Below are 19,494 nucleotides of genomic sequence, written 5' to 3'. Positions count from 1 at the left end.
AGACTTACCTCTACCATATGTCTTACCTCTATCCATAGGCTTCTTACCCTTTATGTCAACCAACTCGCGAGAGTGAGATGACTTCAGCTCGATGTTATCCTCTTCAAAAATCCTGCTACAATCCACTAAGTCAACAAATCTCCGAATCCTCTAGTACCTAATGCCCTGCTTGATCTCATCACGAAGGCCATTCTCAAATTTGACACATTTTGAGAACTCACTGGCTTCATCATTGTTGTAGTGCACGTAGTACTTTGCCAGCTCAACAAACTTTGCAGCATACTCCGGTACCGTCATATTACCTTGAACCAATTCTAGAAATTCAATCTCTTTTCTGCCCCTAACATCCTTAGGAAAATACCTTCTCAGAAGTCCCCTTTTGAATATAGCCCAAGTAATTTCTATGCCGTCAGCATCCAGTTCAGCTCTGGTTACCAACCACCAGTCATCAGCCTCCTCAGACAGCATATGTATGCCATACCTCACCTTGAGATTCTCAAGACAATTGATGACCCTGAAAAATCCTCTCGATCTCCTTTAGCCATTTCTGAGCACCCTCGGGATCATGCGTGCCTTTGAACAATGGAGGATTGTTCCTCTGAAAATTCCCTAGTTTCTTTTCAGCACCAATCCCTGCCCCTACAGCATTCCCTCCAAGCACACCAGTAATCATGTCCAGAGCCTCTGCGATAGCATCATCATTTCTTCCTCCTCTTCCAGCCATTGTTCTGCTTAACCACAAACAACCAGTCAGAACAAAAGTATCGACAAATAACTCGTATTAGTCGCATACACGGGAAAGACTGACACTAAGACTCTGGTCACAACGACCGACCAGACTCTGATGCCACTATTGTAACACCCCTTTAATACCCCGCGGAAATTAACAAATATTAAATCAGAGTAACATACAAAAAGGTGTCACAATTCATAAATAATAGAAAACACACGTTCGGCATATGTCATGCATTCACTGAAAACATCTACATTATAACTCATTAGATAAAACCATTTTTACACAGCGGAATTGAATCAACAAGTCCACATTACACCATAAATGTATCAGACTTCAACAATAAACAAATAGAGTTATAATCGAAACTCAAAACATCGCGTTCCCAGTGTTACATCTATCAGAGCATGACACCGACACAACAACTAAACCGACTTATGAGCTAATCCTCACCAAGTCGCGCCGCTATCCTCAATCTGAAAATGACAACAAGTAAGGGTGAGTCTCATCACAGTTAACCAATGTTATTGCATCATAAATAACGACATATCATAGCTATATCATTCACCCAATCGTTTCATATTCAGACACATCATTGTCACACAACTACAAACATCAAGTCATCACATAACATATATATTAATCATGTTATAAGAAAAATCATGCATATGTATGAAACTGACACTATGCATGTGGTACCAACATCACCAGTGGGAAAACCCACCGACCGATCTATCATCATCCAGATACGGCCCTACCAGCACAGATTCCACACAATGGGAATCTTGCCCTTCACTGTATCCGCTCATCATTAGGATACAACCCTCATCAAATGATTATGAATGCATGCAAACATATATATAACATACTATCATCATCATCATCATACTATGAGTAGCATCATCTTATACTCATTCATCATCATCATCATCATTAACAAGTATGTTCAATATATATAAATAATGGCATCATTCAATAAATCAGACAACAATATTTCTTACAGAATTCATCAGTTTAAAGTCACACGTCATCAGACTTTCAAACATCACAAAACAGCAAAATATGCAGGTCACGCTGACATTAAGCGTACCATACGCGTACCAACAGAGATAAAATTTCACAACATACACACCATACGCGTATCATACGTGTATGGACAGAGCCATATTTCCACACAAACATGTACATACGCGTACCAGCCAGGCATACGCGTATCAACCAGGTACCATACGTGTACCATACACGTATGAGCAAAAGGTGCAACCTGATGCACACATGGGGAGCGTATCATACGCGTATCACCCCCTCCATACGCGTACCATACGCGTATCATACGTGAACGGGCAGAAGTTCTCAAAATCTGCAACTTACCCATTCGTCTTCCTCGCGAATTCACCTGTACAGTCTGCGATTTTGATCTGAAACCAGCAATTTCATATATCCAGACACACAACGTTCATCCAACATCAATAGTATATAATCTTCTATTCGATTTTATTCATCACAACCTAATTCTACTCAATTATTAGGGAATTCAGATTCAATTCAATGATGAATACAACAGTAAAATCAGAATACATAACCTATTAATTTAAAAAATATTCCTAATCAACATCATCATTCACAACACGATAATAGAGATTAAATGGAGAGTCCCCCCTTACCTTAGCCAAATTTTTGATCTTTTTTGTCTCTCCCTCTACAGTTCTCCTTCAGTTCTTCGTGTTCCCCAAAACCTCTGTTCTTTCACGTTCTTTCTTTCTTTCCAAATCCAATTGTTTTATGAAAATAATAATAAAATTAGTAAAAGCTTTACTAAGTCACACCCCCTTCTTTTATTATTCTCCCACATGGCCCAAATGCCATTAAACCATCATTTTCCATTATTTTCATAAAATCTTTAATAATTCTAATTATTAATTCAATATTCCAATTAAATTAATATTAAAATTATACGGGTGTTACAACCAACAACCTGCACAACCAACTACTATGACTAACCCCTAGATGACTGAATCGTTCAGTGATCTCTACGAGATATAACGTTCATCAATTTAGTAACCCTGCACAAGCCAACTGCTCGTGACTAACTGCAATGGACTGTTCAGTGATCTGATTAGCATATATAACATCCATTGACTCCTCGACTTTTGACCTTAACTTGGTCTCCAAGAAAATTTCCACAATGACCCCCATCATTTCTCATGAAGCTTCTGACCTTTACTTGGTCGCTCAAGGCATCATCTCCAAATAAGATTGGTTTCAATACAATGCTTCTTAATAAGAAAATATTCTTGTTACAAACTGTATGACAAGTAATCACTTTTAAGTGAATAATCATTGGAGTCTTCTTGTCTGCATCTTCTGATGAGATCCATCCTTGGTATAAGTTGGGAGAGTAAGAATATTAGCTTCAATTGTTGAGAGCTTCTTCAGGTTGATTTTCAACTTTAATTCTTCTTTGAAGACAAATTGTGAACAAAGTATCTATCCAAAGTTGCATTTTATTTAGATCTCCTATTCTTCTCTTCAATCAGATTAAGAACAACAGTTCTTAATCAAGTTTGCTTCTTGTTTTGGTCTTCTATTCTTCTCTTCAAGCAGATTAATAACAATAGTTCTTATTCAAATTTTCTTCTTGTTTTGGTCTTCTATTCTTCTCTTCAAGCAGATTAAGAACAACAGTTCTTATTCAAATTTGCTTCTTGTTTTGGTCTTCTATTCTTCTCTTCAAGCAGATTAAGAATAACAGTTCTTATTCAAGTTTGCTTCTTGTTTTAGTCTTCTATTCTTCTCTTCAAGAAGATTAAGAACAACAGTTCTTATTCAAGTTTGCTTCTTATTTTGGTCTTCTATTCTTCTCTTCAAGCAGATTAAGAATGTTATTTTGTATTTTTTGCCAAGACAGTGTTTCTGATAGCTTCTGTTTAAGCTTCTTAATCATTTTTCAGTTTTGAGCACTACATCTTCTTGAACCACCATATTTTCCACAATGAATCTTTCTTCTAGTTGTACTCTTTAGATTGTATCCGTTATCTTGATTTTTGGAGAGCACATTAAATGCTTGCGTGTTGCTTTCTTACTTTTGTTTTCTACAACGAGCTACATGTGGGTTGCTTTCTTCAATCAACCTCGGGAGTTGTTCCATTTAAGTGTTGTAGGTGTATGGCTAATGATTATGTTTTTAACAACTTTTTCACTTGATTCTGAATGCAGTTGTCTTTTATTCGTTTGTAGATTGAGGTTGTATCTTCTGTTCATCTTAGTATTTCAACTTTTGTTGTAGGTGTATTCTTTCACGCTCTTCTGCGTGCACCTTTAGAACTTCTGACGATCTTCTGCTGATCTTCATGTATTATTTTCTGATACTGTTATTGTGAATGTTGTATACGGCTTTCAACATAATATTTGCACATTGGGTGAAATCATTAGTAATAAAATTGTTACTCACAAAATATATGCTTGTTATCATCAAAACCTAGATTTTGAACATAGATTCTCAATCTTGTTCTAACAATCTCCCCCTTTTTGATGATGACAAAAACCATGTATTTTGATAGAACAATTTTATGAGATGATAATAATTAAGCAAGTATATTTCATTCCCATTTATTTTCAATCAAGCAACTTTATTTTTCATCAAAAATCAAATCCATTATATTTTCTCCCCCTTTTTTGTCATAATCAAAAAGCGTTTAAGAGGGATGGATGAAAAAAAATTCTCTCCCTAAGATGCATAGACTCCCCCTGAATTAGATAACACTATGAATTACTTTCTGATTTTTGGCTCCCCCTGAAATGAGTACGTAAGTTTGTTCCTTCAGAAGATTGATAGATGTAGCTATGCATGAACTCTTCTGCTAGAGGTTCTGAATATTTAAATATTCTCCTCCTTTTTGAAGTATAACTAATTTTGCAGTTTCTAATATTTCACCTTTATGGTTACTTATAAGATTTTTTAAATTCTATAATCGATTGCAAACAATTATCAAGAGGCATAAAACGAAACACATACAGATGTTCATAAAACAAAGATCAAGACAATCCACACAATAAGCAAAGTATTAAATATCACAAACTAGGACTAAATTATAAATACAAATAAAAACGGAATCTAAGGATGTTTAGGAACGAGAGATAGCAGGAGATTTTTAACTTCTTTAGTAGACTCCTCTTGTCTCATCATCCAGGTTTTGAATTCCCTATTGGCTGCATCCTGCTTGGCTAGACGTTTTCTGACTTCTGCATTTTCCTTCTTGAGTTCATTTAGTGTTTCAAGCATCTTGTCAGTTTTGTCATTTGCAACACTTGCAAGCACAGAGGAACTGTGAGAACATTTGGAGATAACTGATTTTCATTTACTCTCTAGGTTGGTATTCTTCCTTCACAAATATCTTCAGGCACTTCAGATGGAATTTTCTTTATCAAGGCTAAGGAATTTGTTTGATTATCATCAATATCCATGTGCTCATAAGATGTAGAACCGGGAGTGTCGCTGGCAACTAGTGGAGGTTTTAGTGCCCAGAGATCCATCACCAGAGTGATGACAGCATTCAGATACTAAAAAAATTTCTCATTAGCACGAGTGCGGCATACTCCTTCTAAATGTATCCCAAAGGGCTTCTGAGGCCACTCGACTTCCATTTGTGGCACAGTTAGATTTTAATTTTGCAATCCATCTCTGCATCTCTGTTTCAAAATTCTTGAATAATATATCGACATTTGTAGGGAGGGGTTCATTATGATGATGTTCATGGGAAAGTTATGGATTTGGTTCAGATGTCAATTATGGTTCAGGTTCAATGGATTGATCTTGTTGTTGGTTTGGGAATTGCTCTTGCTCTGGTTGTTCAGTTTGAGGTTCAATGATTTTGGTTGGCTGAGATTCTGGAGTTGCAGCTTTTGAGATTATTTGGAGTGAGTTTGCAGTGTGAACATGTGAATTTTGTGGTGAGGGTGAGGCTGAGATGATTTGAACTTTAGGCAAAAATGAACTGACAAAGTCATTTGGAAAAGAATGAGGTGAAACGGTTTTGGTTAGGTATGGTGGTGTTTGTGTGATTGATTCAGCAAGGGTGTTGTATGTCAGAACATTGGGTAATACTGTTGCTAAAGGGCTGGTAATCCCAGGAATGTTCCACGATCCTTTATACCACTCATAAGGTTTTGCAATTTGGCTCATATGTAGAAGGATTGGTTTCTACTAAAGGAATAACAGAAGATTTTGAGGATTGGTGGACAGGGGATTCAGTGGTTTGAGGCTCAGGTAAGACAGATGTTTCAACATTATCAGAATTAAAAACAGAGATGGAAGTAGAAGGATTACCTGAGCGCTTTTTCTTCCTTCTCTTCTGATCTTTGTTAGATGTTTCTTCTTCTCCCACCTTTCTTTTCTTAGATTTCTTCTTTTTCTTCTGAACTTCTGGAATAGGATCATTTCTTTCCTGAAGCCAGGCTGGATCAATTGGTATGTTTGCCTCCTTGTTTAGTTTGATGAAATTAAGAATGATGTCTGGAGTATCTCCAGCATTGAATAGAGGGAAATCATTGATCTGAACTCTCCTTTGATTAATGAAGTTTTCTGTATAGGAAGTGGGTGGACAGACAATCTCTTTGATGATCTTCATTTTCTTAAGGTTCTTTCCACTTAGAGTTTTTCCACAAATTGGTTCTAATTCTTCCACTAGGTTTGCTTATGCTAAGTGAGCAACTAGGCCATTTTCGGTCAGAATATCTAAAATCAATCTCGAAAGAGGAATCCAGTTTCTCTGAACCTTAGCCTTCCGACTTTCTCGGGATTCATTAACATGACCCGACAAATGTTTGAAGAGAATATATGGAAGATCAATCTTGATGTCTTTTCCTAGACAGTAGAGTAGAAGTTGTTGATCGGTATTGACATAGTCTGAAGAGCTTGTTGCTTTTCTGTGAAAGATACAACCCAGAAAAATCTTTGCCCAAACTTGGTAATATTCCTTCATCTTTTTTAATTTTGGGGAGGGTTTTCCATTTTTAAAGATCTCAGTATAAACTTCTTCCATATTCGGTCTTCTGTCAGCAACTCCAACTACTCTTTCTCCTTTAAGACCAAGTAATTTTCTAATTAGGTTTTCAGTAATAACGATTTGCTTGCCCATAACCATTGATAAAATTTCCTTGGGTGTAGTGACTGCATGGATCCAAAATTCTTTGACAAGACGAGGAAAGACTGGTCTGATTAATCTGTCAAAGAAACTTTCCCAACCTTGAAACCTAACTGCGGGTAATAGATCAATCCCGTTTTCTTTGATGTTAGACAAGTCCACCATGTACTCGCAGATAACCTTTATTTTATCTATAGGAAGTAGCATTGTTCTCTGTGGTTCAATATAACCTTTGGGTAGTGGGGTTGGTTTGATGGGATGAAGATGCAGATGCCATTGATGAGGGGTTGAGAGAGGCAGAGAAGCGTATAAGGTTTGAAAAGATGAGAGAGGGAAAGAGCGAACGGACGGTTTCATAGATTATTTATAGAGAACATTCAGATAATTAAACACAAATAAGTAAAAAAATAAAATAATCATGGTAATCATTTAATGGATTTGACAAACATGAGAAAGGACGAGACTAATGAATAGATAGGAACAGTTCTCTAGAGTTTCATCACTGTACCTTGCACGTGTGATGTTTCATAGACTTACCCATGTGTTAAGCATCTTGGAGATAGTGTAACATCATACTAAAATAGATCTTCTGACCTATGATCTTCTAAACCCAGAGTTCAGATGTTTTTCTCAGCAAGTATTTTTTTTCTTTGTACTCCTAAAGATTATAGTTTTTCAGGGTTCCAGAAATTCTGGCAATAGATAGTTTATTTTCTTTTTCTTTTATAAGATTTAATCTAAAAATTAATATAGGGATATAGAGAAAATGAAAGGTAATAATGTGCATGCAAGAAGGATTTACATAAATTTTTATTTCCACGAAGATATCCGCTCCTTGAGAACTTTCAACGTCTCTACCAAGCAAAAAAAAAAATTAAGGGTTAATACCTATTTTCACCCCTGCCATATGGGGTGCATTTAAAAAACCCCCTGCAAAAAAAAAATTGCAATTATTACCTTAACAAATTTTAAATGTTTCAACTTGGACCTTTAGCCAGCCACATCATCAAAAAATCTGATGTGGCAACTTTTTTTTAATTTATTATTATTATTATTTTAATTGTGTGGCTGACTTATATGGCATTATTATTATTTATTTAATTTAATTCCATGTGGCATTTTTATTATTATTATATTGTTTAGTTCTTAAAATGTTAAATATCAAAGTTTAAAAAACTAGTCCCATGGAGTGTTGAACCCATGTACCATAGAATGTAGAAAAGCACCTTACCACTACATTGTGGTTTGTTCTACAACATACAGTTCCATTAGCATGTATATAATAGCTACTGTTTACGTTTCATTATTACTTTTTGTTTAATTACTATTTTCATTATTATTTAATATTAATATTATTAGTTAATAATTAATAGTTAATGTTTTTAATTAATATTACTAAATTATAAAATAATAATTAATATTTATTTTACTATTAAAGTTAATTAAATTATAAAATAAATTAAATTAATATAAAATAATATTAATTAATAATGTTAATAGTAAATTAAATTAAATTAAATTAAATATTAATATAAATTGTTTAAATTAAATTAATTAACTTAAATATAACTTTAATAGTAAAATAATATTAAATAAATTAAATAAAAATAAATTAAATTAAATTAAACATTAAAATTAAATTCAATTAATCTAATATTAATTAGAAAATATGAACTAAATTAAATTAATATAAACAAATATTAATTAATAACGTTAACAGTATAATAAATTAAATTAAATTAGACATAAACATTTATATAAAATCTTTAAATTAAATTTATTAAGTTAAATATAACGTTAAAAGTAAAATAACATTAATTAAATTAAATTACATATAAACCTTAATATAAACATTAAATTTAATTAAACTAATATTAATTAGAAAAGTTAAACTAAATTAAATTAGTATAAACAAATATTAATTAATAATGTTAACAATAAAATATAAACTAAAATAGTATTAATTATAAAATATAAATTAAATTAAACTAAATTAAATTAAATTAATATAAACTAATATTAGTTAAAATTAATTAATTTAGTTTATATTTTATAATTTAATTAAGTTAAACAGTAAAATTAATATTAATTTTTATTTTATAATTTAACTAATATTATTTAATAACATTAACATTAACTAATAAATATTAATTAATAACTAATAATTATTAACTAATAATATTAATATTAAATAATAATCTAAACATTAACTATTAATCTTAATGATTTAAACAATAGTTATTATATACTTTCTAAGGGAACTTTATATTAAAAAACGAACCACAGCGTAGTGGTAAGTTGTATGACATGCATTCTATGCATTAACGTCTATTTGGACGTGATTTTGAACATAGTTTGTTGGAATAATGAAACAACACACCTGTTTTTTTACATGAAAATTTTTTTGAACATAGTTTGGTATATTATTGCAAATTGAACTTTAATTTTTTATATTTTAATTGTAAATGTTGATAAATAAATCTCATTGGTTGATTGATTTTATATTGATTTTATATTTGAGTGATATTTATATTAAATCTTTAGAATTATCAAAATTGTAGATATTATAATATGTAAATAATATAATATTTTATATTAATTCATAGAACTAAAGAATAAATTAGTTAGATCAAATTAAGAAACTAAGATATATATATATATATATATATATATATATATATATATATATATATATATATATATATATATATATAATTTATAAAGTTAGTTTTGTAAGATATTATTGATATTTATTTATTGTAAGGTCGAACAAAACAAAAAAATAAAGATAGAATATAATAAAATATTACAAATTTAAAATGTATACAGAATTTTGAAATGTATAAGAAAATAGAATCAAAGAATAAAGAAAAAATATTATATATTTTTAGGTAAATAATGAGTTTAGAAATAAAAAGACATATATTATTTACCTATAAAAAATTTAAATATCATAAATACCTTTTATAATAATTGATTGATTGCAACTTTTTATTTCTTATTTTAAAAAATGAGTGAAGACCCATTTTGGTCCCTCACAAATACTACACGAGTCAAATTAGTCCTTCACAATAAAATAGACTCAATTTAATCCCTTATAAAATTAAACCGGATCATATAAGTCCTTCGGTTAATATTTTTTTCAAACCGGTTTTTTCCTAGTATTAAACTGTGACTGGATTCCCACGTTAGATTTTATTTTATTTTCATTTTTAAAATTTTTATTTTTAATTTCATTTTTAAACAATTATAAATTAATAATATAAAAAAGCCAAAATTGTTTCTTATAAGGAGTTAAACTCAGGCCCATGTGGTTAATCTTAAACAATTTTAAATTTAAAATACAAAATACAAAATTTGTATCAACATGGTCTCGAACCTAAGTCTCTTCAGATTAAATGACAGTCAATTTAATAAAATACAAATGGATTTGTTTATTTGTAAATGATAGTTACTTTACTAACAATAGAAATACATTTGCCTAGTTGTTATTGATAGTCATTTTGCTAATTGTAGAAATTGATTTGTCTAGTTGTAAATGATAATCACTTTATTAACAACAGAAATTGATTTATCTAGTTGTAAATGATAGTCACTTTACTAACAATAGAAATTGATTTGTCTTGTTGTAAATAATAGTCACTTTACTAACAATAGAAATTGATTTTTCTAGTTGTAAATGATAGTCACTTTATTAACGATAGAAATTGATTTGTCTAGTTGTAAAGTGAAAATCATTTAACTTGAAGGGACTTTGTAGAAATTGATTTGTCTAGTTGTAAAGTGAAAATCATTTAACTTGAAGGGACTTTGATTTGAGACCTCATAGATAAAAATTTATGTATAAAACTAGTGTCTTACCCGTGCGTTCGCACGGGTACCCGTCTGTCTCGCGCATTGGGTTTTAGGGCACTTTAATAAAATAGTGAAAATGAATATATATGTGTAAGTTCATATAATAAGGTAAAATATTTTAAATAGGTTAAAAATACATGTTGGACCTTATAGTTGGTTAATATATCTAAGTTAATAGGACATTAAAGTTTATTGGGCCTTAGAGTTCAGGCCTTGGTGCAGAAAACCTATTTTTATTGTTAGACCGAATATGTTATTAGGCCCACAAAAGAATCCTATTATTGGTATTGTTACATAACGATGGCATTTAAAATGAAAGTAACGTTGGATTCACAACTCTTCAACGTGTTGGCAATCAAAGAGTCTGTCTTTGGCATTGTTGGTGTAAGAAAGGCAGGGTTGGGTGATAAGTGTGAAGAACAAAATGTCGCAGGCAAGAAGGTATGTGCATGTGTTACTGTTTATGTTGTTTGCAGAGTTTATCATAAGATATTCATCCATTTAGAGGTCGCAATATTGTTTTGATTCCAGTTCACCCGTTCGGTTGGAGTTGCAAACTCCATGGAACCGGCTCACAGTTGAAAGGATACTGAGTGGGTCACATGAGAATGATTATGTTATGGAGGAATGGAAGAAACAACATGAAAGATTGAATCGTGTCGATGATGGCGGTAAAGTTTCTGTAGAGGCTGCCAGGATTGTTGAAAATAAAGGGTAATCTTATAGTTTAATTTTTTTTTTTGTATTGAATTCCATTTAACCTCCACAAAATTGAATGTGTTTCTGGAATAATGAGTTACAACTTAGTTTAATAAATAGTTTGTATGTTATTGTGTTGAAGGGATGATGGAGATGGGAATGAATACATAATGATATCTTCTGATAGTGAGAGGTAAAGTTTATTTATAAGTGATAGGGAATATATTATAGTTATAGGTATATTGATGCTGTTGTGTTGGCATTGTGCTGTAAATGTGGTCTTAATTTCAGGGAAATGAGTCCTATACAGGAAGAGTTCGAAGAAGCATACTGGACTCGTGAAGTTCATGATGTAAAGAAGTTTTGCTCAAATGTTATGGTAAGCAGTGTTCAAAGTCTATAGTTGTTGGCACACTGGTGTTATACAGAGAAGTAATGTAACTGATATTGTATGTCAATGAGTGCAGCATATTCCTGCAGAAATAGTAGAGAAATGTGGGCTAGCCGGAATGTCAGAGGTTACCCTCAATGATGTGGACAACGGGTACCCGGAATGTAACTGATAATGGTGGATGTGAACCAAGTTTAACAATTATGGCACTATGTATGGTTTTAAATTAAATATTATCAATGTTGGTTGTATGTTTCATGGAATGAGCCAAATCTGCCATGGTTTTTATTCAAAATTGATTACCATTCTGTTTTAAAATTAAGTATTGTTTATTATAAGTATTGAACATGATATCTATCAAACTTGATCAGAATAGGGTACCTAATTTCATTATTGTTGGTATAAGTTCGGGTATGGCTCCTGTAAATGGTAGGCTATTTAATCTAATTGGTAAACACACAACAATGGACATATGAATAGTTGAAAATTCAATTTAATAGTATATGTTAAAGAGTAGTACGATAATATTAAATGGTTATAAAATAGTTGTAATGTGTTATATTATATTGGAATGTGAAAGATCAATTGGGTTATGGGCAGTTAATGTTTTTTGTGAGGAATATAAATAAAACAAAAATTGTTTTGAAGTGATGTAAATGCAAAGAAGACTAATTGAACAATTGCATTGAATTCTATTGGACGGTGGAAAAGTAGCAGGTATGTGAAGAGTCCATTTAGAGTGTTATATAAGTAATGTGTAGGAAGTTTGAAAGCACTAAAAACTGAAGCATTCATCATTACTCTGGAATCAACAGTGTAAGCTGCGAATTTCTGAAAAGATGGAAGGAAGAGTCTATCAAGCAATGAGAGGTAAAGGTAAACATATCATTTGAAAGTTTGCTCTGTTACATTTTGAATTTAAAAGTTATATATGGTTGCATGCAGGTGAAGAAAACTCGGTCAACCAAATGGTTGTGGGGAAAGCTGTCACTTCTGATAACTCTGTGTATGTTTGAATTAGCTTATGTTGAGTATATGTTTTATGCTTTAATTTAGAATGTTTGATAACACATTTATTTATTGACCATGTTGTCTGTTTGTATAATGTTCCAGATGCCATGAATCGATTGTTGAGGATTTTAGTTGCCATGTAGAACAGCCTGCTAAGTTACAATATTGTATCTGGAAGCAAGATATGGCCAACGGGAAGATGGTTCAGTCATGTCTTCTTGTAAGTTATTATTCGTTTTAAGCTTATTGTCTTTCCCTAACAGTTAATGGGATTATCTAATGTTGTTTTATATCAATATTGCAGGAAATTCCTGAGCATGTTGTGGCAAGTTGCTGGCTCCATGGAGCAAGGTTTGTAGATTTGGTTGACTGGGAAAGGGAAGTTAGGTATGAATGTGAAGTTCATCATACCGAAAAGGGTCAGATGTTCTTAGGGCGTGGTTGGTACAAATTTGCCAAGGAAAGGTGCCTGCTTGATGGAGACTCTATGGGCTTCAGCGTTAAGGATCCCATCAGCAAGGAGATACTTGTAACAATGTTGAAAAATTGAAAATGATGTCAAAGTTTGTTATAAGTATCTAAGTCTTTAACTTTTTGTAATTTTCTGGTGGACTTAGGTCCACCTTTATATTAATATATAATATTTTGGTATTTAGATGTTATAATATGCTGTTAGTAATATATATTACTGCTGTTACTTGCAATACTAATATGCTGTTAGTAATATAGATTACCGCTGTTACAGATTTACTCTGATCAAGTTTAAAAACTTAGACATTGTTAAAAACTTCTTTATACACAACATTTGTAGTTTTCTCCCTGAATTTCTTTTCTTCATCATGTATCAGTATTTTGATTCCCTTTTTTGTTGTTACTCTTGACAATGCGACATAAATCTGGCCATGTGTGAATACATCTTTCGGTAAGTACAAACCAACGTTATCCAATGACTGTCCCTGTGATTTGTTAATTGTCATAGAATAGGAAACTATAATAGGGAACTGTCTCCTATTCAGTTTGAATGTCCATGGTGATTGGGATGGTGACATGTCCATTCGAGGTATGTAAACCAAATTTCCCAAACCTTTACCACCCATTATTGAAGCCTCCAGTACATGGGCTGCCATCTTTGTTATACACAGCCTTGTGCCGTTACATAAACCTTCAGCTTGATCTATATTTCTCATGAGCATTATAGGTGTCCCAACCTTTAGTTTTAAGTGATGGTTTGGCAATCCTGATGTTTAGAGGGAACTTAGAAATTCTGGCGTGAGGATATCAACTACTGCTGGGTCATGAATCTCAGACTTGTCAACTGAATTTGTGCTGTAGTAGTCACGAATCTCTCCTGCATTGTTTACTGAACAGAATTAGTAAAAGCAAAAATTAGATTAATATAATCCATTAAATTATATATTTTTGTTGCTTAACCTGGCATCAAGTTAAGTATATGGTCATTGATCTGATCAACAATCTCTAGTGTAGAGGCAAGTATCGCTCGACTTTTAAGGTAATCAACACATTGGAAATTATTTATGAAATCAGGGTATGTGGTATTGACAATGGCCACAATTGGATCATTAAATTCTGTTATCAGAATATCAGGTGGTATGTTGATTTCGGCGGTGCCGTCATTAGGCTCAGATATTCGGCCCTCTCCTATTCTTAAAAGCCAATCCGAAAACTGTGCTATCTCATTTTTGTCAGTCTGTGTTGATCCTGTTCGTAGCCGCATGTTTCTTGTCAATGTTAATACCTCAACTGAATGCCATATGTAAGATGCATTTATGGCACAATGTACAATATCGGAACGACTGCCTCTGGGGACGACAGGTAAAATCTGTCTGAAATTGCCCCCAAAAACAACAACCTTTCCACCGAATACATCAGTTGAATTTTTGTCTGCACTCATAACATCTTTCAAAGTTCTGTCAAGCGATTCTATTGCATACTTATGCGCCATTGGTGCCTCATCCCATATTATAAGCTTTGTCTGTCGTAACATGTCTGCAACATCATCGTTGAATTCAACCTTGCAAGTAGAATTGTCCATAGTTGGTACCGGTATCCTGAACTTTGAATGTGCAGTTTTACCTCCTGGAAGTAACAATGATGCTATACCGCTAGTTGCAACAGTTAAACATATATCGTGTTTTGATCTTAATGCAGCTGCGAGTGTTCTCCACATATATGTTTTTCCGGTACCACCATAACCATGAAGGAAGAAAACCGCAGGTTTTTGAGACTCCACAACGTGGATGATTTTTTCATAAATACTTCTTTGCTCATCTTAGGAACATAATATTGATTGTAGAATGGTGTTAGAATAGTTGATTCATAGAATTTCAAAGCGTAAAATAAAATGAATTTAATTGACGCAATAGTTACCTGTAAGAGCAGCAAACAGATTTTCAAATTCTGAGTTCATTGATGCTGTATCATAATTACGCTCATCATATATGAGCCTGTTTCCCAACTGTTCAAGAACATAAGCATCCGGATATGGAATAGGACTAAAATCCTTTAGTGTCCTTCTATTTGCCTGAAGCAGTTTCTCAATTTCTATTAAAGTCAAATTTTGTAACTCTTCTTGTGTGAGGACTAATTCTGCATTGATATGAGAAATTGAGTTATAATACTGTTGGTAAGTCATCTGTAGGTTGTTATTAACAAATTGTTTTGTTTGCTATTTTATTATGTCTAACAAACCTGGATTAGCAGCCAATGCTCTTTGTGTATGTAAGACACCATCAGATAATAGGAGCCAAGTTTGTTCCCAAACATGTGCAGGGCGATTAACAGCACCAGACAAAAGCATGATAACAAACAGTTTTCGAAGAAAATGACCAGTCCCCCAATGACTTGCCTCCTTTATAGCAGCTATGTATTCTTTGTCGTCTTCAAGAAATCCCATTGCAAAGCATGCATCTCTGAATGTATCATACTGAATGTTATCCACGGTCCTGATTTCCTCATATGTTGTTGGTCCTTTTACCACCGTCAACATCATGCGCAGGTAAAACAGTTCACCAGTTGTTGGCGGAACCCATATGAGACGTCCAATGGTGAAGCCTTTTTTTCGCGGTTTCCATTCTCTCTATTTTTTGTGATAAACCAACTTTGAGACAAATTGACCATAAGTTAATGTTTGTGCCTCTTCATATTTAGCATTTGCTACCAGCCATGCAGTAAACATTGATTCAGTCACACTTGCATTTTCCAGCACATTTTCCATGCGTGCATAATCTGTATAGTATATAGGTTTTTCCCCAACCAAATGATAGAACATACGTTCCACAACTGGTTTTCTGCCATGAATATTGTAAGAGTAAATGCGCCAGCATGCTTCACTGGGAGAGACATACCTGCAGTCGAGATATTGTTGGATCTCATCAACATGTTGATTGCTATTTGTTGAAACTGCTGCTGTTATTCTGTCATAGCCTTTATTGATATATTTGAAAAGATATTTTATGGAAGTACTCTGATTACACCATTCCATGTTTATATGTGCCTGGTATTTCATAAGAAATCTGGTATTATATGGAACCACATGTCTGTTGTCCAAGGTGATACCATTTTTTTCAATAGTGAAGGTTTTTGATCTTCTCCTATACAGCGGATATCCCTCTGCATCAACAATAGTGTGTTCAATAAACTTTTTGGGATAGTATTTAGAACATCGTCCACTCTTCATACATTGTGAGGTCACGCGAGCAAGGCCACAGGGTCCATGCATCATATGTGCCTTAACCAATTTGTATAAATTGGGATGAACAGTCGGGTCGGGAATTTCAGCAGAAATGATCTTGTCTATGTCAGATGGTGTTGGGTATTTGCTCTGAGGGTGTAGGAATATCAAGATGTGAGCATGTGGCAATCCGCGCTTTTGGAATTCAATGGTGTACATATCTATTAAATTGAAAGTTAGTTCGATGTAATATTTTGGTACTACACAGACACATGATTGAAAAGTAGTATAATTAAATGAAACAACTTACATGCAATCACTTTTCCAACAACATGGTGTTTTGTAATATCATCCATGAGGGTATCAAACTTTATTTTGAAAACTTTTGAAATGATATCTGGCCTATCATGGGGTTGTAGACCTGTGCCTGACAATGCTCTTTTAATTTAAGGCCAATTTGGGTTGCAGGTAAAAGTAACAAATAAATCAGGGAATCCCAATTGACTTGAAATGGCCATACCGTCAAAATATAGTTGATCCATATATCTCTTGCTACCAACAAATGTTGATGGCAGAACAACTCGTTTTCCTCGCTTTTGGTGTTCATTTCTTGTATCGCCATCAGTTTGAGCGGCCAAATTATTATATTTGCCCACTCTTAATTTCGATTGATTATCTCTCAACCAATTCAGTTGTTCGGATTCCATCATAGCATAGCCGTCGACTAAGAATTGTTGAAATAGGCGTCTTGAGTAAAGTAGTGTTTTTGCCTCTTTGCGAGGTTGTTGTAACCGGTAAGAAAACCAATCCTTAATGCTTTGACGGTTTCTCCTAGTGACCTCAGTTTCATGGCGATATCTGTGAATTATATTTTTCCTGTAACCATCTTCCCCATAAGGAAATATAAGAGGATACTGATAAGCCAAATATGCTGGGTGAAACTCATCTATTCGTTGCAAACCACCATTGCGGCGCTGAATTAAGATGTCCCTTTTATCAGCAGAATCAATGTCTCCCACAATGAGTGCAGCCACTTCTGAGACAGTAGGTTTATTGTAAACACGGCCATCTTCGGGTCTATCAAAAATAAGCCTGAGTTTTAAATCTGTGAAAGAATTTGTCCTTAAAACATCCCTTGCCATTCTAAAAGCTTTGGCATGAACATTGTGCTCATCTAACATCATCTTGAGCTTTTTGACAACCGGTCGCTCGATGCCTTTGTTGTCCCTGTTTATTTTTCGCAGCCATGAATAAATAGTTTAACAAAATATTTTTATAAAACGATTGTGTAATTATGTCTGAGCATGCTTACTTGAAACATTTGATTCTGTGTTCAACTTCATTGTCCGTGTCATAGATGTATAATTGAGCATATTGCGGAGGTTGCCCTATTTCTGGCAGCAGTGTACCAATTCGATGACAGGTCTGACCCTGCAGTCTCAAAGTGGGGGTCCTCCTCTTTTAGAGTATGTTGTGTCGAACTTCATTCCAGGGGAAGTGAATGAGAACATTGCGTTGTATGTTCGTATGTTAGCCTGGTAGTTTTTACTATCTGAATATGTTTTATTAAATAGAAGATCTTGCAACACCTGTGGAGGTTGTTCAAGGAACGGAAGAACAATTTTTCCTCCACGGCAACAACGATAAAAGCGAGGAGTTGCTGTAATTTTGTGTCTATTCACTTTTTCTTGGTACCACATACATGCTTGACAGTGTGCGCATTCATAACTTTGGTCGCCAATATCGTAATATTCTGAAAGAAGAAACCACAATACTGAATATGTCTATTAACAGAAGAAGTGTACATCATTTGGTTATCAGTGTATGATATGGAAATACCTTGAAGATGGGCCTCCTGTAATTGTGCCGGGTCTGAATCTTCGTCAGAGTCGGAACTATTAGAAGAATTTAAATTATTGTCAGAGTTGGAGTCATTATTGTCTTCATAATGAGATTCAACAGACATATTATGATTTGAGGTAGATGGATGATCCATGTACTGACTTGACATATTATAATTTGAAGTAGATGCATGATCCATGTTCTAACTTTGACTAACAATGTTGTTTGTATTTTGAACCCTACTAACTTCAGTATTGAACAAATTTCTCAATCTTTTTCTGTTATCCAAGATTATTTTCCTTCTCTTTCTAGCCATAGCCGTTTCAATAGTGGTTTCATATGTTACAGAAGATGTAAAATTATGATTTAAATGGGAAGTGAGGTTGCTTGATCTGACACGATTTCGATAATCCCTCTTTGCTTTAAGAATAAGCTTTCTCCTCTTTCTTGCAATGGATGTTTGAGGAGCAGTGTTTTTAACAACATCTGTTTCCATCACAAACACAAAAGTAGAATGAATAATAATACTACAAATAAGATTGATTTGTATAGATTTATGCACACAATATGAGAGGTATAGCATGCTACCTCATGGTTTTGAATACTAAAAGTTTACAGTTTCGAATTGAAGGGGTATTGGTGGGTTCAAATGTCATGAATGTAGTATTGATTTTAATTTTTCTTTCATACTTGAATATATATGAAGTTGGAACTGAATATGAATAGAATGATGGTTATAGATTTAAATTATCACTTATCCCTCCTGTGGACCTCCGTTTTTTAATCCGGGCCAAACCTCTGTTCGGGAGAGATACGTGAACTGACTCTTTTTTATCGCTTAATGCTTTCGCATTTTTGAAAATTCACAGAGTCGCCACCGACCTTTTATTTTATCCAATTAAGGAAAGGTTTATAAAAGAAACAGAAAAAAGACCTTTAAGAAATTCTGGGTAAGGGGGTAGGTTATATAAAGGGAAGGTGTTAGCACCCTTTGTATCCATGGTTATCCATGGGCTCTTAAGTTTGCTTAGCTCACTTGTTTTTCGATCACTTTTCAATTGCTTTAGAATGCTCATATGTGGTTTCAAATACTTTTGTAAATTGAATTTTGTAATGATCCGTGTGTGGA

The 19,494-nt window shown here is 33.4% G+C and overlaps 1 protein-coding gene across 1 annotated transcript; it reads right to left on the bottom strand.

Moving 5' to 3' along the window:
- Window positions 1-16,969: 16,969 nt before the first annotated feature.
- On the bottom strand, window positions 16,970-18,564 carry LOC131634702 (uncharacterized). The gene is made up of 4 exons (XM_058905335.1): window positions 18,363-18,564; window positions 18,113-18,276; window positions 17,836-17,954; window positions 16,970-17,750 (listed from the first exon to the last, which is right to left on the bottom strand). The coding sequence occupies exons 1-4, from the start codon at window positions 18,562-18,564 to the stop codon at window positions 16,970-16,972; spliced, it is 1,266 nt and encodes a 421-aa protein (XP_058761318.1).
- Window positions 18,565-19,494: the final 930 nt, after the last annotated feature.

Source organism: Vicia villosa, unplaced genomic scaffold (genome assembly GCF_029867415.1).
Source record: "Vicia villosa cultivar HV-30 ecotype Madison, WI unplaced genomic scaffold, Vvil1.0 ctg.001336F_1_1, whole genome shotgun sequence".
Classification (NCBI taxonomy): domain Eukaryota; kingdom Viridiplantae; phylum Streptophyta; class Magnoliopsida; order Fabales; family Fabaceae; genus Vicia; species Vicia villosa.
This window is presented reverse-complemented; position numbering and strand designations above follow the sequence as displayed.